The 23,936-nt window shown below is 39.4% G+C and overlaps 1 protein-coding gene across 2 annotated transcripts; it reads left to right on the forward strand.

The window, feature by feature from the left end:
- Positions 1 to 167: 167 nt before the first annotated feature.
- On the forward strand, positions 168 to 23,936 carry LOC140942825 (solute carrier family 49 member 4-like). Of its 2 annotated transcripts, XM_073391831.1 has the most exons (15): positions 168 to 452; positions 1,186 to 1,329; positions 11,190 to 11,378; positions 12,333 to 12,632; positions 13,314 to 13,404; positions 14,226 to 14,468; positions 14,929 to 14,972; positions 15,770 to 16,555; positions 17,119 to 17,175; positions 17,856 to 17,985; positions 18,458 to 18,504; positions 19,700 to 19,761; positions 20,105 to 20,291; positions 21,515 to 21,697; positions 22,102 to 23,936. In XM_073391831.1, exons 2-15 carry the CDS (start codon positions 1,221 to 1,223, stop codon positions 22,344 to 22,346), a joined length of 2,673 nt encoding a protein of 890 aa, XP_073247932.1. In that variant the 5' UTR covers positions 168 to 452; positions 1,186 to 1,220; the 3' UTR covers positions 22,347 to 23,936. The 2 variants fall into 2 exon arrangements, with proteins under 2 accessions (XP_073247932.1, XP_073247933.1); XM_073391832.1 differs by lacking the exons at positions 168 to 452; positions 1,186 to 1,329 and adding an exon at positions 6,811 to 6,964.

Raw genomic sequence — 23,936 nt, forward strand, 5'->3', positions numbered from 1 at the left:
GGAAGACTGTGACAAGAAGTCCTGTTTAATTCGCTGACCTAAGCCCAAAGGGTAGAAAAATATTCGCAAGAATTGGGGGAGGGGAGGCCAGAGTCACTTGGGAGCAATTACACAACAGACGTGTACATTACAATGAAGCAAATGCTGGTGAAATGCAAATTCTGGGATGGTTTTGTTTATATTTAGCTTGAGCGAGTAGACCCTGAAAAGCCTTGCTTTTCTGAGCTTTTGTTTGACTAAATCAGTCACAATTCCTTATTGTTTGAAAATTTGGTAATTATAACCTCCCTGACGGCTTCCCGTCAAGTAGATTGGATTGAGATCATATTACAATTGCGGGAAAGAGGAGCAAGCAGAGTGCATGATGTCTTGTAGAGCGGAGCACGAGTTTATTCTGGCTGATTCCTCCACAAAATTCTTCGCATTTCGACCCAGCCTGAATTCATTTTGAGGTAGGCACTTGAGAAATAATTTTGGACACATAGGCGCCAAATTGTTTAAGAGACCACATGAATGTTTTGCTTTCAATTATTTATCGAGAATGTGAGTTACTCAATCTTAGTGGCTTCCAGTGTGCATGTGGCAACATCATGGCCAGTTCATGCGTTTAGGTTGGGTTTGTTACATGTGTCATTTCTTTCCTGCAAAGCATCGGGATACATTTTTCTCTCTTATATATAATGCATTCGAAATAATACGTAATTTGAATATTCACTTTATTTTGAAAGGTGCTTTTAATATTTCAAAAATGTAACGAAATATAATTTCAGTGGATACCCCAAAGTTGCTATTTTTATCTCGCACATGAAATCCGTACGTGACAAGTGAATCAGGGAGATCGGAAATTGTGGTTCCATTCGACCGTTCTTTAGCGATTCCGTTTCTAAACATTTCAGGAAGGCTAAGATATTTTGCCGGAACAATCTCGAGCTTCATTCGCCGGCAATGCATACAAGTTCATTCAACATCCGCCCGATAACAATCTTTTACCGGACCGGAGGTTAATTCAAAACCCCCTTATAAAATGCTCTTTTGTTTTCCTGAAGCTATCGATATGTTTTTAATGTACAATGATCTGCTAGCCTGTCTTCGTATTGACTTTATAAATCTCTTTACTTCTGTAGAAAAATATAATAGGTAAATAATTACGAACGTTTCATATTTTATGCCCGATTTCGCACATAGGTCCATACATCGTTCGTCCAACTGCAGAAACTACCATGGCCCCTGAAGTAAAATCCAAAGCAAAGCGGACTTCGGGTCAAACGATGCGTTTGAGGAAAAAGCGCTGGTTTCCATCAGGAATAAAGGCTGACAGTAAATATGTTGGTGAGTCTTATTTGTATTCTTAGGTCCTCAAAAAATATATCCTGTTTCTGTAGTAACGGATGATAACAAGCGGTCAAGTTTAAAGAAACTTAAGTGGTTTCCAGAGAGGCAGATCCCACGCAGACCATTACATAAATTACACCATTATACATTCAATGTAGTTCAAGGTTATGACGAATGGTCAGAGCAATGGGGTTCAGATCTGACCGGAGTGGTTTCTGTGCTCTTCAGCCATGTTTTAAAACTGCGATCATGCCCTTTCTCCTTCCCCTATTTCTCCCATCTTACATCCAGCTGCATGCAGTGGTTTTACTTGCAACTTCATGCTTGGAGCCACTAGCACAGGAAGACCAGTTTTATCAGTATCAAAAGGTTTGCATAATAGTGGTTGTTTCTCTAAGGCAGTCCCAGCTCATGACTGTCAACTCTCCAAAGGACTTCCCTTTTATCTCACTGACCTCACTGCAGTTTCTTGTTTTGAGGGCTAGAGTAAACACAGTTGCAATCTTGAGTTTCATCAAAAATTGAAACCATTAATAGGCAATATATCAAGTAATCTGTCCAACTGATTCCCCTGACAAAATGTACTGGTTCCTTGCATAGCACTGTTCAGCCTAAGTGCAAGTTTGACAAGATTTGTGGGGGATAGGAGGAAGGGTAGAATGCCCTAAATTCTTTTCAAGAAGAGGGAGCCCCTTTTCATTCCAGCAGCAAGCAGATCAGATTAACGCACTTGAACTTGGATATTTTTGTACCTGCTTCCTTGGGGGCTAAGATGCCTGAGACAAGATAACCCCTCAGGGTGCTCTATGTTCTCTAATGGGCCAACTTGCTTCATTCACTCTCCCACAAATCAATCCTACTTATCCTGAACTTATGCAAAAACAACAAGAATTTGCCAGCATTCAATAGTTGGCAGAAAGAAAGAAGGGAACTTGTCCACCATGTTTATGTGAGCCTCCAACTAAAAAGTGAATTCAGAAATACAGATCGGAAAATATTAGCTTTTCTATACTGACATCAGCGTAGACGATTTGTATTCGTATTTTGATCATTGAACTGAACAGTTTTATGAATTTATTTCATTGTTCTCCTCATGATTTCAACTGAATGCACCATTTTCACATTTCCTGTAATACATATTGTACACCTCCCCCCACCCCCTTCCCGCAAAAACAGGATAACCCTCCTGGGTATTACAGTTGTCCCAAGAGAGATTCAAGACAAAGCCAAGCGTATGCAAAATTGTGGGGGAAAGAACAAGGTGCATTATGGACAATGTGAAAATAGTGAATTTAAGACTTTTGGGAGGTTCTATGCCCTTAGATGTAACCTGAGATCAGCCAAATTTTTTACACCATATAAAAACGCACCTTGCTGAACCTGTCCACGTGCGTTTCACACAATACAAGAATGGCGTGATTTGTACTTTGTGGGGTTATCATCTCAGAGCGCTTTTGGCCGGCATGGAAGTCTGAATTTTGATTAGCAGGCACGTTTCACCAAGAGAGGCTCACTTGCTTGCACGTTTCGCTGAGACAAAGCTATTGACTGATATATAGACACTCGTGAAGGATGGTGTTCTTAGAGATGAAATTCACGGACGTTTCCGTAACAAACTTCTTTACAACATTTTTTTGCTGTAGTATACTTATAAACTCAAGTAACTTAAAAGTAACCTTGTAGAAAAAAAAGAGGCTTTCTTTGCCTTATAATGTAACGAGTCCAGCGAAAAATTATAGGACAGCCTCTTTTCTCTTTCGTCATCAAGCACAGAAGAACGACGTGATGGAATTGTTGAGTTGTTGATTAGAGTCCATGTAATATTGATTACACGTCATAAACTTTTCATCTATCTTTGCCACCCAAAGCTGTGTTGTCGTTTTGGTTTTTGGTTTCTAAATGGGACTTTATAAAACTGACAGCGATTTCATAAAAGATTGTGCATCATCTTTCTGCATAGCTCTTTTTTTCCTGATTGAATAGACACTTAAAATTCCTGCACAACTCGCCGGTGAAATTTCCGGAATAAGATGAGCTAGAACACCGGAATGGATGGTGTCAACTCTTATGATGGGCTAAATGTTTAGTGCACAAAGTCTGACCGCAGAGTATGACCTTTACTCTTGATGTCAATCGTCAAACACCATGATCATGAAGGAGTTGTTCAAAAATGAAAAGTCGAGTGGACATTATCCACCGGACTAAATCACTACTTACTGGATAACGCAATTGGTTCTCAATACTTATTTATTTAGCTTGACCAACTTTGGGCTCGTAACAGTCCCCCCCCCCCCCCCCCCCTCCCCCTCCTCAACTTTATCCGCTGGATAGCGATTTATCCAGTGTTTAGTTCTGTCCAACTTTTTTATTTACTGGCGCGCCGCCAGTGTGTAAAACGTTATTTTCCCGAGGTATGACGGTGAATAAAGTATCGTTCAGTTTTTTACGTTACTGGAAACTCTTCTATCTCCCTTATTTGGAATGACAACTGGGGCCAAGAGAAGACATGTACAAGTGAATGTCGTCGGTCTAAATCCTATGGTGTGAACATTTCAGACATTCAAATAAAACGTTCACCAGAGTCTCAGGATGAAATCCTATGCTATTGCCATTCAAATGAAAGCTCTTCAGCAGTATTTTGACAGAGCACTATTTGTGTAGTACTTAGTTGTAACTTTTGAATCTGTAGATAAAATTTTGTGGTGTGACTCATTTCCAGTGGAAATGGCACCTCTTTTACGGCGCATCTACTCGATACTTTTGGTTTGCCTCATGATTTTACAAAATGAAATTTCGGATTTTTTATCAATTTGGATGTTGACCAAATTAAAAGCTGAGTTTACGCAAGTTTTCGAGGCACATTTTCAACATGTCTTTCACTTGCATTCTTCCTAGTACCAACGGATTGAATTAATATATGATCTCACAAACTTTATAATGACGTAGCTTTCTAATAAGTGTTTAATTTTTAGAAGTTTAATTAAACTTCTTCGAAAGTTCTAAAGAACGTCCTTCTCTCATAGTAATTTTTGGAGCAATGGGGTAAAGAAATTATAGTGTGCATTTGCGTTTTCCTTGACTTTTATAAATGTCATCAAAGGTTTTTCCTTGTTCGGATGCTAACAAAGTCTCTAGTCGTAACTTATCCATACTGACCATGGATGCAGGTAAGCCACTTGATAAACTATAAAAAGGTGCAATACGTAAGATTTTTTTGGTTTGTTTTCTTGACTTAAAAATACGGACAGGATGAGTCGCTGCAAACAGTGATTTGTTCGGTATTCGACGCAGTAAAGGTGAAACTGCCTCTTTTCTTTCAACTCTAAACAAATGTTATGCCCGAGAGGTGATGATTCTTCGCTCCGCGTATTGGTCAAACAATTTTGCCAAAATTATATTTCTATTCCTTTTTCAAAAAAAGAATGCTTTAGATCAACATGTAAAATATTACAGCAAAAAGTTAAGCATAATAATTTTGTTTGCGAACCTTTTTTGTTTATTATCATGATCAGCCATCTCAAATTCAAGGGATAAACACAAAATGTAGTGACTGTTTAAACTGTTGATTCTCGATAAAAAAAAAAAAAAAGGCTGCTTGGAGTCCCCCTTTTCTCTTAAAATCTGCACAGTCCTTATCTTACTGAGTACTCAGCTCGATTGTAAACACAAAGAAAAATAAGAGACTGCTCGCAGTTTATGAAAGGATAGAACAGGTGATTGGAGTAATAATTTGTTAATTTCAATATCTATGTAATGCGCGCGCCAATTATCGTAGCGCTCATTTTCATGTCACTGTTTCGCTAAGACCGCCATCTTGCCGCGCGCAAACAGTTGCAAACTGTAGACCTGCATACGACTGTAAATGGCGAACTAGCTTTCTAACACGCCTGTTTACTCACAAGAAAGTACGGTGACAATTTTTCTTTATTTGTAGGCGTATCCCAGATGAAACAATGAAAGCGAGGCAAATAGCTTGTGTGTTTTTTCCCAATTCAGACCACGTGATGTTCTCGAGGGAATTTGCTTTTTGTCTTTCATAACTTATGCATACACTTCTGCACGTGAATAGTACGACATTTGAAAGAAACAGTTCTCTACGGTTACATCATATGGTCTGAAATGTAAAGCAAAACATACAAGCTTGAAAGATCTATTTTGTCAAGATTGAAATCATAAAGTTTCAAACCAACCTTAAAAAGTTACAGAACCATAGGTGTTTCTTGTCTTTCTTGACGGAATGATCTCCTGCCCCGGGGGGGGGGGGGAGGGGGGCACTTTAGGAATTTCTGTGTGGGGATGTGCCGCTGGGAGCCTGGAACCCTTAACCTTTACCAGAGCTAGTTCAGCTGAATTTTGCTACCCTATACTAGAGTAAACTCCCCAAATCCCCCTATCCTAGAGTAGCTGTGTACCTAGTCTAGATAAAATCTTCAACCAACTGATCAGTTTCCTGAAAAATGATACCCTATTCTAGAGTTAAATGCTCTGATTTATATACCCTATCCTAGAGTAAACTGCTTGAAAACCATACCCTTCACAGCGGCACATACCTATATAGCCCATATATGGCAGTACCCCCCCCCCCCCCCCCGGTCTCCTGCCAACGACAAAGAGAGGTTCTACTGACCTCAGTTAGGTGATTTCCTTTACCGTGATAGCCATCCGTTGAGGAAAAGATTTGTGAATAGTTTGTAAGCGCTAGAAAACAAAGAAAATATAGTTTCGTTTTTTTTTCCTTTGCTCTTTTACAAATCATCTTAGCGCTGTTGATAATGTGTTGACCGGGCGCCAACAGGCGGCCCTGGAAACGAGAATGACCTTGGACTTTAGACTTCAAGCTGTCGAAGATCGGAAGATAAACAATCACATACAAATCTTATCAGTTATTGCGTACGTAAGAAATGTTATAAATTTTTTTCTACAAGTTAAAGATTGGCGCGTTTTTTCTCTTTGACTGTGTGATGTGGGTGATTTAAACCGGGTGAACGTAATGACCCATTACTTCCGGGCGCACCTTGAAAATCTCGACCTTCAAAAAAAAAAACTGTTCCTTCGGCATATTCAGTTTTCTCATTTTAGCAGGAAATTTCCCATGCAAATTTTCCTTGTTAGAATAGTAAACTATGTTAGAATTTACCTGAGAAATTTATCAGAAATTTATTATCACGCGGTTTTCATTGCACAAAGCAGACATTTTCTTTCGAATTTACGAGTTACGTAATATTTTATTAGATTGTGTGACAAAAGACCGGTGTTGGATCACGGCTGCCCCACGTGAAAAACCCGCTTTTTGTGTTATGTAAGCCAATGAAATCGCTCGGATTACGACAGCTGTCAATCTTCTATTGTTTCGAACGTCTTGTTTTGAAGTTGACATGCAAATGTCTAAAATATCGAAACAGAAAGCAAGGGATGTCGATTTTAAGTTTTTATTTTGGGAAATATTTTTTTGTCTTGGAAATACTGCGTGTAGGGTTTTGACTTTGGTTCTTTAAAAGAAAATCGTATCGGAACTTTCCAATGTGGAATTGTGACAATCGCGCACAGCTCATGAAAAAAAGGCCGTTGACACTGTATCTTCGCGTCCAAGCTATCATGCGTTCTCCATGAAGCCACGACAGTTTTGTTTGAGGTAAATATTTTTCCTATTTAACCGAATTTAAGAAAGCATATCTAAGCCCTTGATGATTTAAGCTCTCAGAAGTGCCAAGTTGGTGACTTGTATTTCACTGGCAAGTTGCTCAATATTATTATTAACATAAGCGTTTTTAAATTTAATGATGCTGAGTGTGTTGAAATATTTTCGAACGAAGACTATGTGAGCGATTTTGTTGATTTTAATTTTCTAGGCAAAAGTTTCCGATAAAACGAGAGAGTTTTAGCTGAAAAGGAGAATCCCGCTGAAATCGATTCATGAACGATTCATAAAACACGAAAATTCATTGCCGCAAAGCAAATCCCAGATCAACAATGTTTCGATTTTGTGCTTTTTATCCACAATTGTGGACCGAAGAAAAAGTTCGAGGCCTTTTAAACATCTTCCGGAGAACTATTGTGTTGAAATCGGCATATTTATCTGCTTTAACCAACGTGAAAAATATAAGTTATACAACACGTATAAAATGACTTTAAGAACTAAGACCTTTTGTCCGTAATGGTCTTATGAGCATGTGTATAACTTTAAACTTGGTCCTACTGGTCTAACGAAAAGATATCATTTCTTTAATTTGAATTAAAATAAGTCAACTACATTTTTTTTGTTTTCATGGACGTCATATGCATGCGCCGGTTTAAACTGCATTGTCTTCGGCCAATTTCGTCAGGGTGTTGTTATTGATTATGCTGTAGCGAATACGATATTGGTAACTGGATTTTTTAAAAGACCTTTCACGAGTCGGATATTTTTTTAGGCACAAATCAAGTTCCGTTCTTTTTTCTTTTGCCGGTCATCCGTATTAAACTTGTTCGGTACCAAAAATATGAAATTATTACTGCGCTGCCGATGTATACATCCAGCTGTGCCGGAGAGCTCATGATTTCATTCTTTGAAGAGGTAGATACCAATGTTGCCAACACAGTGCTACTACATCGAGTCGCAAGCCGTATAGAAACATTGGGCGTGATTTTGCAGTTTTTAATTGCTACGCCCAGCGTTTATTTACGTAGAATGCGGTATCATTTCGCTGGTACCTGCTCATTAATCTAAAGCTTTTTCTGTCCTTTCTGTGAGCATAAGTGGTTTTCGTGCAATCTCGGGAGACACGAGGCGCTTTCCATTTAAAATTTTTCCTTTCAAAATTTCCGGAATTTCCGGTTCGGCGGTAAATGGAACACGTTTCGTCGGTTCGTCCCAGTGGAAAATTCCCAGAAGGAGTGGAAAATCTAAAAAGGTGGGCCCGTTTTCCCGGTTGGAATTTCCGAAGGGATTGTCGTGTTCCATTTACGTTTCCCGTAGTTTGTACCAGTTCCAGGTCCACGATCGGGCACCGCGACGTACCGGGGTTTACGACCAAATGGACCAACTTTTTACCAATCAGAAATTACACTTTTGCTCCCACCGAAATTTCCGGGTTTTTTCCCAAATGAAAAGCGTTCACAAATAACAATGGAGAAATGAACAAATGCTGGTGGACAAACAAAGCGAGCTAATGAGCAATCTTCTGTTTACCGTCCACCAGCATGGCGGCGATGACGTAACGTGAAAACCACTCTGTTTTTTTACTCTTCGTGAACTTAAAGTTGGGTAGTCGTTGAATCGAAGTGTGCACGCAATTTAAATAATTGAAAATAATCAAAATTATGCTAATAAATAACTTTCTACTTGACATTAGTTTAGAAACACTTAGTTTTTATCAGCTTGAAAATGAAAACTGGGTTCAGCTGTACGGAGTAATTTGCAATTTGCAACCCGCGCGGAAAATAATATATATGTGCGTTGTTAATGTTGGGCAAATGTTCAGTCGAATTCACACGGAGGAAGAAATTTATTTCTTAATGGGAATAATTTTATTCCTCAACTGTTTTTGAAAAGTCTACCCTGGGTGCCAGAGACTTTTCTAGCGCGGTTTCCGGTTTCTGTCAAGTCTGCATAGTGACCTGCGGCTTCGGGCGTTCGGCCAACACCGAAAATTCCCACCGCACGCGAGAAAAACCTCTGGTAACCAGGGTATGAAAAGTCTGGCGCCACTCAAGCTGCTCCAAGCATTTGCGAAATTTTCAGCTATGTTTTATTTAATGTTTAATAAACGAGCTGGAGGGCTTTATTACCCCGATAATACCCGACCCGCGAGTTTATTGAACGACTTCAAAATCATTCCTGGAAAAGCGCGTCTCAAGGGAGTTGATAACAAAGACGCTTTTGTGAACGTTGGAAATTAGCATACGAAAAAAACATTACGTATGAAATTATTATGTAAGAAAATCAAAATTCAATCGTCATTAGAAATTTTCCAGTCTGCGAACGACACTAACCGAAGAGGACATAAGGTCTTGTTCCAGAACTTTTCGGAAGCCTAAAAATGCCGAGAAAGAGAGGAAGTTAATTGAAAATGGTACCCAAAGTCAACTATTTACTGAAAAGCATTCGTTAAAAAGATTTTTCTGGAATGGCCGAATGGTAGGTAAACAAAAATCCAGTACTTGAGCCTTGCGCATTCATACTTGCAAGTCTTGAGTGCAACACCTGAACACTGCTATAGCCAATGTTACCGCTGTGTCACTGAACTTTTGGCTGCTTAAATTGGTGAAAGAACAAAGTTTAACTTTTTGCAATAGTAAATTTACTGCGTGTGTTATTTTGAAAGAACGTTAAATATTCACCCACCATTTGTTGTGTCAGTTGCTGGGTAAACGCTTGTTTCCATATCTAAAACCGCCCTTGGGAACCTTGTGATGCCTGCACAAAGTAATTTCATATATATGAGTGAGTCCAGACTATAGTGATTAGGGTTAAGCACTAACAGTACTGATAAGGGTTAAGCACTGAAAATACAGGGGCACCCAACGAGGATATAGTTCAAAACCACTTAACATAGCATTGTTGAACGTATTTTAGTGTTTAAACGGTAAATATAGGCATATTTTTATCCCCTAAAACCTTTTCATCTGTTCGGATTTCCTAGCTGAAAGTCTAGTGATCCGAAAATTATAGGGATCAAAACTGACCTTTTCGAAAATTTCAGCCAGGAAAAGGCTCCCGAAAATTCTAGGTGGCCTTTTTTAGGGTAAATATCCGTTTAAAATGGGTAATTATACCATTTTGTAGATGTTCGAAAATCCTAGGAGAGGCAGGCAAGCAAGAAATTTTACAACAAATGCTCCGAAAATTCTAGTTCTCAAATCTTCTTCCGAACAGATATTTTCCCGAAAATTGCCGTTGGGTGCCCCTGAAAATACGGGTTAGGGTTAAGCACTTAGAATAGTGATTAGCTTTAATGGTTAGCTTCTATTTAGGGTTAGGGTTTTCGCTATAGTGCTTAATCAAACCAAGCTCCTGCAGCTAATCCTCGGTGGTTGTAGTGGTTAGGATGGAAGACTGCAGACCCGGCACTCCGTGATCGAATTCTGCGCGTGATTATGAATTTTCTTCCCTTCAAAATTGAAGAGACTTGCCCTTTCACAACATTTGTTGAGCAGAAACTAAGTCTCTGAGTCAAGAAACTTAGAAATTTCATGTAAGTGTAAGTAAAAAGGGAGAGGGCGGATTGAGATATGGAAACAAAGGCTTACCCTGTTGCTGTGCTGATAGTGATAATAAAAAATATTAGGTCACGTGCAATGAAATAAAATGTAATCCTTATTAGTATTTTTTATATAAAGAATACTAATGAGGATGAAATTTTTAAATAAAGAATATCAATGAAGCAAAATGCAATCAGCCTCGCACTCGCCTGAGACTGAAATCAAATGCTGCCCCCAGGCTTTTAAGATTGACAGTGTTTTACCGGGGTTTAAAACACGAGCTCGTGACGGATTTTAGCGGACGTGAAGTAAATGGCAACATAGGTAACATAGGTCAGTGATCGGTTTTGCTTGAGGAAGGTGAAAAACAGATATATGAGATTCTGTAGTGTGGTTATGATAAATACTTGCATAATTTAATTCGACAATAGTAACTAGACTCTACAACATTTTTTTTTTACCTTTTTCGTTTAAATATTTAACCTCTATGGATTAACACTTATGTTATTCTCCGACATAATTTTAGGTCAGTTGACTTGTAGAAAATGGGGACAAGACAAGTGAACTGACCTCTTCCGTGCAGTTTTTCTAGGTTTAAATGAAGACCGCGAGTTATCCATTCCATAATTTCAATGTATAAAATTTTGTTTTGATAAAATTGTTGAATGTTTGCACAGTTCCCTCGTTACCACCAGAGACTAGTCCCAGCATGCACCTTACTAACGGGAGAGCTTCCGCTGACCGCGAGTCATTCATACCGCCCAACACCACGGAGAATGGAATGGTTGAAGCCTTTGAAGATCCCTGGGTAAAAAGGGAAGATATCGATTATGACAAGCGCGGACGTGGATATGTCAGGCGTGCAGGTACCTCCTCTCATTTTGTTCGGTCGCTTACTTTAGGAAACAGCAGTTTTGACGTGAACAAAGAAATTACCTTTACCAGACAATGTTGAGGGAAAGTGAATGATATTTTATGTGGCTTGAGGCACGAGGTAGTGGTTTATAGGCCAACTCTTTGTGAAGTGAAATGAGCGAGGTAGGCTATAAGTATTAGCAATGCCTCATTTATGGAAAGGGAAAAATGGGCGGTGAAGTCAACACTAGCCTGCGAGTAAGCTCTCCGGGGAGAGCTTGGTAGTCTTTTTCTTCTTATCGAGGGAGCCTGGGTAATTGCACGTGGTTTTTGATTTCTTCTAAGTCTAAAGTAAATGTTTTCCCACCCCACAGAAAGAGGCAGAAACTTTACCTAATCCAAAAAAGAGCATAAGTTATCATAATCTCTTACAAAGTCACTGAAAAATCCTAGAGTAAGCCTAGCTTTATGATGAGTCTATCCAAAGATGCGTACACAATAGCTGCCTCCGTTTGATAATGGGCTCTTTCTGCTCTCTTGTAAAAAGAAATAAAAATAAGTGATGCTGTGTAAAAAAAGGCTGCTTGTCTTTCCTCCTTTGTTATTTTTTCCTTTCTTTTCCTGCGCAAACTAAATGTCAGAATTGTCCATGACCGATAAGAGATGACGTCAAGAGCGGTATAGACTGCAAAACAGTCCTTATTTTGGTGTATTCAAATACGTGTGAACAGTCAAACAAAAGCTCTGGAGCGAGGCCGGAAACGGAGAGCGAGACTAGGGAGAGAGGTCCTACGGGCATGTGGGGCTCGCGCGCTTCGCGCGTGTTAGACTCTGACCCTACACCAAAACGATTTTGAGAAAAAACCGACTGTTTTGCAGTTTACGAGCAGTACAAAGGAGGTTTAGGGGGAATGGGTCCATCACTACTTCGTGTCAACTCAAATTTTGTTAAACTTTATTTTAAGATGCCCGACAATTCTACTCTGAACAAGAAAACCAAGAACTACTCTCCTATACCAAAGATCACAGTTTTGATGAACCCGCAGTGGGGTACAAAAGCTACAAGCGGCGTTTCTATATTGTGCTGCTGTTTTCACTGATCAGTTTCAGTCAATACTGCGCATGGAATACTTTTGGACCCATTGCTACAACGGCTAAAATGGTGTTCGGCTGGACTAACACTCAGGTCGCGATCCTTGCCAGTATGGATCCCATCACGTATTTGTGTTCGATGCTTTTCTTCTCCTGGATGATGGATGAGAAAGGTATCTGTTTACAAACCATTATAGTATCTGTCAGTTAGTACGCGCGTTGTTACTAGTTAATTTTGCGGGCCGTAGAAATTTCTACCGTGCAGCCCGCAAAATTTGAAAGTTATCCTTTTCCTTGCGTCTGATAAACCTCAGATATATAATGGTTATCTTACTAGTTTCGCCGCTTGAACTCCGTTAGCAAGAGATATGTAACCATTTATCTCCTAATAGTGGTCAAAGAAAATTTTTGCCTAAAAATACATAGTCATCTTTGTAAGAGCCTTGGAAATAATTGGGCTGTGCAAAAATTTTAACCAAGGAAGATTCCGTTTTGAATGGCAACACCATAGGATTTTGTCTACAGATTTAAAAGTTAGAACGATTTATTTTATCTGCTTTATCTTGTTTGAGATTACTCCGTTACCAGGAGTTTTCTTCGTTGGTTTCAAAAGCCTCAGATAATATCTGCTTACCCCATATTCTGAAACGCACAAAATTCCCTTTTTGTAGCCTCCGTGGGGGGCGTCGAAAGGAGAGGGGAAGGGAGAGAAATGGGAGAGGGAAAGGGAGAGAGTGACTGGGGAGAGAGCTGTCTTCCCCTCCCCTCCCCTTTTTTTTGGGCTCGCCACGCAGGCTATCTTTAAAAGACGTTGTGAAATCCGCTCTCATAAATGACCTTCTTCTCAATGACAGGACTGAGATTGAGCGTTCTTGTTTCCTGTGTATTCATGTTTCTTGGAACTGGACTCAGATGTGTGACGTCAAATTCATCATTTGCCATCTGGTAAGTGAACCGGTTTAGACTATTTCAACCCTTGGAACCCGCGGAGCCATGTCGCATTCACTAGTGTGCTGGCCAGCCACCTGTTAAGAACGCAGCGGTAGACTATACACTCCGTTTGGTAGACCTTAAGTAGATCGATGTCCTGTTTGACTCAACAATAAAGGGAACAAATTATTTTTATGAACAAAAGGACAACTTTGTAAAACTTTCGAATGCCATTAATGCCTCGTTTTTTTTTTTTTGGAGGACGTGAATTCACGACGACTAATTTTCCTTTCTCTTTTTGAACTTGGTTTCTGTCCCTCACTTAAGATTTCGAAGTGGGAAAATCCAACTATATTTGACAAATTGAACTTAGAAAAATAACGGGACAACGTTTGAAAGAACGGAAATTTCTTTTTTAGCGTCTTTTTTTTCACTACTGTCGTTTAGGGTCTTCATGGCTGCCTTAGCTCCCTGTTACTAGGTTCTACCCAAACTCTCCTCCCCCGGTCCTCGCTCGCCCCACAGAACTCTTGTTCAATATGAAGGCAATATCCAGTATACTCTAGGTAACGATTTTCATTTGAGTAAGTATTTTGCAATTTCATATCGCCTTAAAATTAAAGTAAAACCCAAAATATTAGTTTAGCAAAATAGAAAAACACCAAAGAGGTAATAGTTAACGTCAAAGTTTTAGGATGGTTGAGTGTGAAGGGCATTAAAAATGGACAATTATCAATTACAAACTTGATAAATGTAGGCTAAATTTTCCAATGCTCAGAAACCTTGCGTAGCTCTTTTAACAAACGTATCACATGATTTTCCTCTCTACTACGCAGGTCCATGGGAGCAGGTCAGCTGTTGAATGGTTTGGCGGGTCCTGTAACCCAAGCTGCGCCCACGTTGGTCTCAGCAACTTGGTTTCCACCTGAACAGCGGACAACCTCCACAGCTGTAGCGGCTCTGTGCGGTTCACTAGGTGTAGCTATGTCGTTTGTAATTGGTCCGTTGGTTGTAAAGGATATCAAATTTGAATTGGATACAATCACGCCCAACAGGGGAAACCTCTCTTCTAATGTCAGGTCAGCATTGATAATTATCGGATAGATTGTAAAATAATTCGAAGTGAACAGCTTCCCAGCGAATACATTACTCTGCAGCCCTCATTTAAATGAAAAGGGCAATCCGAAACGTTTTCCAAATGCCTAAAGTTTACACCACCTTATAATTCTCATTAAACGACAACACCGCAGGAAAAACTGCTCCCTACCTTTGAACAAAATACCCACAATTAAGTAGCTTGCAGGTAAGCTAGCATCTCCTCTCGCATGCATGCTGCTCGGGCGTGACTCATCGCGATTGCCTGCTCGCAGGCTAACCCCCAAGATAAGTATTTAAAACCAGTCGCAAGTTGCACATTTGATAAAGATCAGTACCGCAGAAAGTTGGCCTTAAATGTTTACAATTTAGGATTTCGTCTTGCTTACCGGTTTTACCAAAGATGCCTTTTAACTTCAGAATTTTTTCTTTTATTTTTCTCAGTGACACTCTAGACTTGTACCTCGACGGAACTCTTCCATATTCAGGTAAGGCTGCTGTTACCGTTTTTATTTCACCAAAATTTAGTTTATACGAGCTTTTTAAAAAAAATCAGTCTGGCAGTCTACTGAAACATTTAACGTAGTTGTTCTTTAGAAACTTTGGTAGCAAAAATTATGGACTTTCAGTTGGAAACGCATCGAACCGAAAGCGGACTCGTACCCTTGGTCCCGAGCGTGTCCGCTTACGAGTAGCCCGTTAGACTACTCTGTTTTATGTTTTGCTTAGCTTTTTTGAGCTTGACCCGGCACAACGTTCAGTTATATCCCTATCATCACAGGGCTCGAAATAACGGCCGGTCAACGGATGATGTCCGGACTGATTGGGGAGTTGACCGGTCAACCTTTCGTCTTGCCGGTCATGTTGACCGGTCACATCGATCGTATTGAAAATAAAATAAATTAAAATGTCCATGCTGTTCAATTTTTATCTGTATGTAGCGAGTCGCTTTGTATTGCGGAACTTTGATATGAAATCCTGGGTGAAATGTAACTAGAACCGTTGTTTACAATTCGCGTATTGAAGCCAGGCATCGGAGTTCACGTCGGTCCTCCTGTCCGGAGACTCTCCGGAAATGATTTCCAGCCCTGCATCAGTTTGAACTAACTGACGACTTTAAAGATCGTATTGATTTATTCAGACACAATTTGTGAACAAAAAAGAATTGTATACTGTCAGGGAACTTTCAAAGTAAACTACAGTACCGTTGTTTGCCGGTTTTCTTAACCAGTCTCCTCTACTCTAATTCACTAAATATATGATTTTTTTTTCTATTATACTTTAGATTCCATTTACAGAGATGCAGCCCATTACTGGCCTTTAGACAATCTGAACATCACTATAAAAGATGTTTCGCTGAGTAAGAGTGACAAAACGTCGGCAAGTAATATATCAGGGGAATATTGGGGTGTTAAAGTCACCAAAGGACTAAGAGATTTCAAGTCAAACAGGGAAGGGCTTATATTCAATGAGTGCGTGACGACACAAGGTGTAGTCAATCAAAGCATAGAAACCGACGGCAAAGGAGCGTGGGTAAATTTTGGTAGCTTTGTCAACACATGTGTGAGTGAGCCTTCGCTTTGCCCGTTGGGATTTACATTCGCTCTGTGGATCAAATATGCAATACTGGACAACAACGGGCTGCAGTATTTTATAGGGACTAGCGGTACAAAAGAAGGCCTTAAGGGGTTCTTGATTTATCAAGACTTTCCTTACGATAAAGAGGACCACTTAGCTATTAAAGTAGAGAACGGCACAATGCTGTGGAAACGAAGCTTTCCTGTGCCGCGTGACAGTTGGACGCACGTGACGTTCACGTGGGATGAACGTGATGGTCTCGTGATATACTCAAATGGATCCAGGGCGGGGGCGGACCAAAAGGGTAAAAAAACAAAACCCCAGGAAGTGTATAATACGTCTTTTACGTTCGGAAGACCCAACAATGAGCTGATATTCTCTAAAGCTGCGTACGATGAGATAGCAGTGTGGAATAGAAAACTTCATCCCAAAGAAGTTGAAGCGGTGTATAAGCGGACTGCGGGATTAGGACAAGGGCCTGATTTAGAAAAAGGTAGGAGAAATGTTGTTAACATTTACATTTTGTTTTACCGTACATCCTTCTCACCCCCGCATTGTTCTTTCGTATTACTTAGTAAACCTGCTGATGAATTTTATATTGTCCTTCAGTAGCAACATAGATAATCCATGGTAGCAATGTAAAAAATAACTAAAATAATAACTTAAGTATTAAGTTAGAACAAGGCCTTACTCTATTGTTAAAAAGGATAAAAATCCAAGCTTTTGCGGATCAACGGCATCATCAGGGATATGGCCTGTTCCAGGCTCTCAGACAGTGGGGAAGACGCGAAAGTGAAAGGCGCGCGAAAGGTTGGCGGGGCGGGAAAAAGGAATCCTCTTCCCAGTTTCCTCCCGTTTTATTTTCGTGTTTGCGCTATCTCACTTTAAAGGACCCGACTATCTCGGAGCCTGGGAGAAGGCAGAAGGGATAAGAAAAGTCAGATTCCGCGTGGAGCTACTCGGGAATCTTCGCATAAGTAGATTTCTTCTGGCAGCCATGAATTTAGCCTCCCACAAAGGCGTTTTTTTTCTTGACCCCATTGTATTCTATTTCAGAAAAAGAAAGACTTATCAGTGAAGGCAAACAGGAGATAATGACTTTACTTTATGCTGGTAAGTATCCCACTTTAGCTAAAGGACACAAAATATCTTGTTTTTGATTGAGCCAAAATAGGAAAAAACGTTTGATCGAACAAAACCACGCTCAGAAAAGAAATTTGTCTCTCTGTGTTAAGTTCCTTGGTTGATCGGTTCGAAAGTAACAAGTCCATTTCCAAAAATATTATTTCAGCAACTTTTTTCTTCTCCTACCGTGGTCGTTTTGGTAAGAGACTGTCTAAATTAAAATGCAAAACAGGAGGGTTGAGGCTGGCGCCTCCCGCGAAAATCTCTCGCCGTCACCGCCTATTTCCCTTTCATTGCTATTTCTGACGGTCGATGCCACCATTGCTAATCAAGCCTTTTGTTATGATGGATGTAATGTATTCCCTGGATTACGTTTCAATAAGAAATTGCCCCGGCACCTCGCCCCTTGAAAAATCGATTTCCTGAGAAAAAAAGCGACAGTTCTTTGCGGTCTAGAGCGTCATGAATATTACAAACAAATTTAAACGGTGTAGGAAAGATATCGTTCCATTTTGGCTTGTTAAGCCGCTTGTCGGTCGATCTCACATAATAAAGGACGTTCTCTATTGAATGTTTAGGACGGTTGTTTTTGTTGATTGGCTAATATTCGGACAGCAGTTTTCGTAACAGCCCAGTGGACCTAATGTACTCATTTTCTGTTTTTATAGAATTCGGTATCGTAACCTTCCTGCTCTTGTTAGTTGTGGTGTATTTTCCAAACAAGCCTCCGTTACCTCCAAGTAAATCAGCAAAGAGGAAAAGAGAGGACTTCTTCGCTGGCGCTAGACAAATATTCAAGTAAGACATTAGCGACCATATTTTGTGTGTGTGCCGTTCTGTGCATTTGGCGAAATGACCTTAATGGTTTATCTTACTAGCCCTGCCAAGAGTGGAATGCTATTAAAATCGTCTTCAATTTGCTGTCGAGTCTTGAAGAGCGCATGAATTACATTTTCAGTTTGTGAGGCTAAAGACAGGGTAATACGGGCAATAAAAAACCTGCAACTTGTGTTGCGGCTTTGCTGCAAAACGACTTGAATAGCGATGTTGCGCTTTTTACCACTCACAAAACACACCTTGCAACTTTATTTGTTGCAAGACTGGTTCAAACGTGGGTGATAAAGTGTGAGGCCTAAATTGACAGGTCTGCTACGTATGGATGGCACTGCACACAATGAAGAAATGATATCTCTGTGTATATCAATTCTACCTTTCCGTGCACACATCGTAACGTTCTTTTTTAAATTACCCTTTTTTTATTGATACACAGGAATAAACAATTTTGGACTCTTGGTTTAGTATACGGTGTTACGACTGGTATGTTTGTTACTTCCTAATTGCTTCTTTGTTAAATGCATTACGTATGATTGTTTAATTTTTTACACAGTAGCTTTATCAGCGACGTGCATGTTTGACATTAGAGAGTGAACACTTTTTTGTATCCAGAACCGGATGAATTACATTTTTTTGGGTCTGAATTTTTGGGTATCCGTGAAGACGTTTCTTCCAATCAAAACAAGCAACATTGCTCCAAAACCCAACTAGTGGTAAATTAAATGGAATGGCGAAACAAGCCGTAAAAAAAAAACCTTTTAACATTTCCCTCTCACATCCTCGTTGGCTCTTTACGTTGGTTCTTCCCATTTTTCTCGATCTTGAATGAGTGAAAATAATAATAATAGTCATTTGCAAGTTAAAAGAAGCGCTCATTTGTGTGCTTATGTCCTGAGATACAAGCAAGTCGGAAATTATGTACCTCATATTAGACACAATTATTTGCAATTTACTTATGACCGACTTCATGTTTGGCAAAATCGGGCAACGTAAAACTTTTCATGAGACAAACTAAACTTAGTGAGTTAAGTTCATGAAAAATCCAACATCTGGCTCAGTTAAGTTCATCTGAATGAGTTTGGATCGTCCAACACGTTCTTTCGTCTTTAGACAGTTAGAACGTCTTAAGATCGTCTCGGGGACAAAAACGTCGATCTTCATATACGCCACCTCCACATTTTCCATAATGCACCTTATTTGCCCTCCAAAATATTGCATAACCTTTGTTTTTCATTTCTCCTGGGTATTACAGCCGTCCCAAGAGAAATTGAAAACAATGCTTATACAGAATTTTGGAGGGCAAATAAGGTGCATTATGGGAAATGTAGAAGTGGCGTATGTGACGAACTGAACGAATAAATTAAAAATTTGTATGATAATGTCTATTTAGCCTCGTTCGGGAGAAAATTTATTACTGATCTGATTCAGTTGATTGGTTCGACGCGTCCTAAGTCCGACGTCTGACCCAACAGACGATCTTAACTCAGTAATTAAGGTCGACCCAAATTCGATGCTTGGCCTAGGCCTTGCTAACGTTTAGCTGAGGATTAGGTTTATAGGGCACTTCGCGCATGATTTCTATCATAAACAGCATGAATCTCGTAAGCCTGCAATCCTGGACGTGTGAGCACAGCACATTTGATTGTCAATTTTGCTTTTTCATCTTTTCTTGTCAAAGGTGTTTACAGTGGTTGGGGCGCGTCTTTAGCAGTCAATTTAGAGACATTTTCAATCCGTCAGGTAAGTTAATACTATAGTTTCTACTTTGGACACAAAATGAACGTGGTTTTTCCCATACAAAGGCCTCCAACTCTACTGAGTTTGTCACACTTCATGCCCGTCGACAAGAAGAAGAAGATATCGCCTTAGATTCAGGCACCTCTAGCACTAAAAATGCACTGCTAGTTTATGTTTATGTTTTAGTTTGTTTTGCTTTCCGTAATTTGGTCGTATTAAGTTTCAGTGGATAATCTTATACATGCAGCTAAATATAGCGAGGAAATGTTTGTTAATTTTTATTTTATATTATGCTATTTTATTTTTACATTTCCAAACGCCCATCCCTACCTCGTTTCAATTCCAGAATGAAGCAGGCTGGATCGGTTTCTATGGAACATTAGCCGGCATTGGAGCTGGTTTGCTTCTGGCGAGATGTGCTGATCTGTTTGGCGGGAAAATGAAGGTTCTTCTGCTCGTGTTGTTCTTTGGAGCCTCTGGATGCTTTTTGTGGTTCTCCCTTCTCTGCCTCAGGATGATAGATTATGTTGAAGGTAAGACACTTCACCTGCACTTTTCTTTGTAGAAAAGGATTTTACTCGCCAGAATTCTGTCAGAGTGAGGCTGGACACTCGTCCCCAGTTTTCTTTCAACATCTATCTACGCTTTATCCGCGCTTGGTTCATTAGTAGCCATTTGCAGAAATTTAGAGCAAATCTCGTAGACTCTGTTTTCGAGCGCAACGTACTTTATTGATACTGCCAGTTGTCAGTTTCTGTATACGCCAATACACATGACGGAGGGAGGAACAGCTTACAGAGTATACTTACATAACTAAAACTTTGTTTGATTTATTTGTATGCAATTATTGTTCACATTCATGTTAACACTTTCATTGGATGAAAAAATTGTGGTAGCCTCTAGACAGACTTACTAATCATAAAGCGATATGTATCTGTCGGTAAATCAAATTAAATATTACTTTTCTCGGTGAATATTGCAGTGGCGGATTCAGGTCTTCATCTAAATTTGGGGTAGGGGGCTCTCGTTCAAAAGCCCAAGATAAGAGGGTGGCCAAGCGTCGAAAACATTTTTCTCATCCTAGTGGGTTTCAGTCTAGCCTAAAGATGGGAGCCAGAGAGGTCCCAGCTCTCCCCTGGATCCGCCATTTTTAAAAAATACCCTGAAATAGCTGAACGTAGCTTGCGGGAGGATCGCCAACGATTTGACTTGCAATTATAGTTATATTCTAATCACACTGAAACGATTATAAAATATTTTGTAACTAATCTAAATAATCACAAAACACAGAATAGGAGCGGGCATCTCGTTTATTGATCAAGCGAGCGCAAAACGTTACAAAAACAGCATTTCATGATTAGTTTTACAAACTCAGAGAAAATTACAACCGTAAATAAAATAAAAAACTAGGGTTGAAAAAGATGCCTCGAATGGCTCTTGCATAACTTAACAAATCTTAAATAGTGTACTAGCCCCTTGAGACTCCTTACAAACACGCCTTAAATACTTCAGCAGTATTATGCAACCTAATATACATACTCTTGTGAAACTAACAAAACGTTACAAAATATATTAGCAGTAGAACTGTAACTACTGGCGCATTATAACCCATCATTTAGATGGTAAATAACATGAAACACCTCAAGTTGACTCTTCTTTATAATTAGGAAAAAAATATATTCTTAAATTATTACGTCAGCTAACTGAATCGACGGTTAAATGATTCTTCTAAGTATTCTTGTACTTGATATTGCAGCTTCTTTGTACAAGTCGAGTATATTAGGCGGCTTTTTCGTGAGTGGTACCATTCCTTTGTTCTATGAGTTGACTGTGGAATCTACATACCCTATAGCTGAAGGAATTACTACAGGACTGTTAACCCTTATTAACAACTCATTCACTGTTATCTTCTTGATCATCTTAATGGTCCCAGGAGTCGGTAAGTGAAGACCAGTTAGAATTTAGGTGTCCTACCGGTAAATTGAGCAATTTTTGTTCCTCGCTCATTGTTGAGTCATGAATATGAACTGATCTAACCAGAAATGCTTCAAGAACCGGCCTGCAACTCCTCAATGCTTCCCCTGGAATTGTTTGAAAAATTTCCGTTGGCCTACAAGACGATTTAAGACTTGTGCATTACAAATCAATAAAACATGCGCTCGCGTATGGCACGTACGTTTTGTCGATAGAACAGACTGGAAATAGGCATGTTACGTTAAACCTCTAAAACGGTTCGTGCGAAAAGTAGTTTTCGACTACTGCAAACTTACTAGGAACACTAAATGGCGCGCTCACAGTCTTGGTTTGGTGAAATAAAAACAAGTCTCATTTCCTTTTTTTCAGGCACTGTATGGATGAACTGGTGTATGTTTGGCGCATGCGCAGGCTGTATTCCAGTACTGCTGGGGTTTCACGAGAACTACCGAAGGCTCAGCATAGACAAAGAAGATTCATCGAAGGAAGTGAAAGCACAAGAAACCGATAAGATCTCCAAGAAGCTAAAATCTCCCATTGGCTCACTTCTTTCTTTTACACACGTCGATGAACTAGTCCACAAGCTAAAGAAGGCAAAGGAATCAAATATTTAATTTGAAGTATTACCTGTAAAAAAAAAATGATTATTTATTTTTAAAATCTTAATGGGTTCGAGTTCTTACCATTCCGGTCAGAATATTTTTTTTGAGGGTATTGTGGAGACTCTAAAGTAAATAGACGTCGGAAAAAAAATAACAAAATATTTTAATAAGATGCAGGATCGTGATTTGCTGTAATATTACTGTCTCGTTTGTTTGAAATCCGGTCGGGAGATTTCGACTGAAATTATTCGGACTGGAGAGAAAAAGGAAACTGGGATAGATTCAGTTAGTTAATTTTGGTATCGTTTTTCATGATAAGTGCGTAACAGACATGAAAAGAGGCAAAGTTTCGTCGGAATGAACCAAGCAGAATTAGAAAGACACACTGGAGAAAGGCACCATATTGAAGGAGTAGGGGTTAACTCTGGAGGTTGGATGTTTACATCTCCGTTGTTTCTGATTTTCTTTACCCCTATTATACCAAGGGCCAAAAAAAATTTCAGAGGTGTTGCGCATGCTTGAAGGTAAAATAATAATTATACATGATTTTTAGTCTGTATACCATAACCTTTTTGCTTCTTTATGCGGAGTTTTTGAAGGTATATTCAACGGAGACGAGGTAATTGCTGGAAGAAATTTTCGTAGTGTTTATTTTTCGTTGAAAGAAAAGTAAAACTACATTTGTGCGTTATAGTTTAGACCATTTGACGGTTGGAGGGTTCATTTCCGTCTTTTCCCGGGTCTTATGGCTTGGCCTTAAATCTATGTAATTATTTCCTTTTGAGACTTATGTACATGCATGAAAAGATTGGATCAAGATTATTCCTTTCAGAGAACTAATTAGTTAGATCAATAAATGGTTTTAAAAGTTCACGGCTAGAAAACGTTAAAACTGATGTTTTAAAACTTAAGCTCATATCCAAACCAATGCGTTTACGTGTTAACAAAAACGCATCGAAAGCTCCGCCTGCCTCCACGTTAACGTGTTCTCGTCATTTTCAAATGTTACGTGTAACAATGAAACACTAAATCGGATCAAAACGCACTCTACTTTGCCTTTTGATTTAGCGAACGGAGGAGGCGGCTAAAATACAGGCTAATCTGAATTTAAAGCTCCTAAATATTTAATGATATATAATAAACATATGTACACATTTTCAAATAAAAACGCATCAGTTTAGTAGGGGTCTGATGGAAACTATTTCAGCGGCTGATACGGCAGAATTCACTTAACGTGCCGTGTGTGGTAGTTAATGTCACTCCAATCTTATGGTCAAATGTTGGGAAAACCTCTGCTTTTATCTACCGCTCGCCGCCCGAGTTTTATCGGCCAAACGTCGAGCGCACACAACACCATTTGTCTTTTGAGTCTTCAGCATCCAGTGCACAAAAAGTATTTTTTTTCCGCCGGTCCAGTTAGAACAAGTTTAAAACCTGAATTTCTGTGGTTGCCTTCCAACTACTTCTACGACTATACGTTTTTCAGCCAAATATGTGATAAATGTTGACGTTATTATCATTCCGTTTGTAAATTAGCTTTCAAATACTAATCTATTTATATTTAAGAAACCAGAACGTGAATGATCAATAAAGAATTTTTGA

Source organism: Porites lutea, chromosome 7 (assembly GCF_958299795.1).
Source record: "Porites lutea chromosome 7, jaPorLute2.1, whole genome shotgun sequence".
In the NCBI taxonomy this organism is placed as follows: Eukaryota; Metazoa; Cnidaria; class Anthozoa; order Scleractinia; family Poritidae; genus Porites; species Porites lutea.

Bases quoted from the DNA above. Each gene is read 5' to 3' on its own strand.
- LOC140942825 (XM_073391831.1), top strand. From the start codon at position 1,221: ATGGCCCCTGAAGTAAAATCCAAAGCAAAGCGGACTTCGGGTCAAACG. The intron at 19,762-20,104 runs GTAAGTTAATAC...TTTCAATTCCAG, and splicing joins AGACATTTTCAATCCGTCAG to AATGAAGCAGGCTGGATCGG. The intron at 21,698-22,101 runs GTAAGTGAAGAC...CCTTTTTTTCAG, and splicing joins CTTAATGGTCCCAGGAGTCG to GCACTGTATGGATGAACTGG.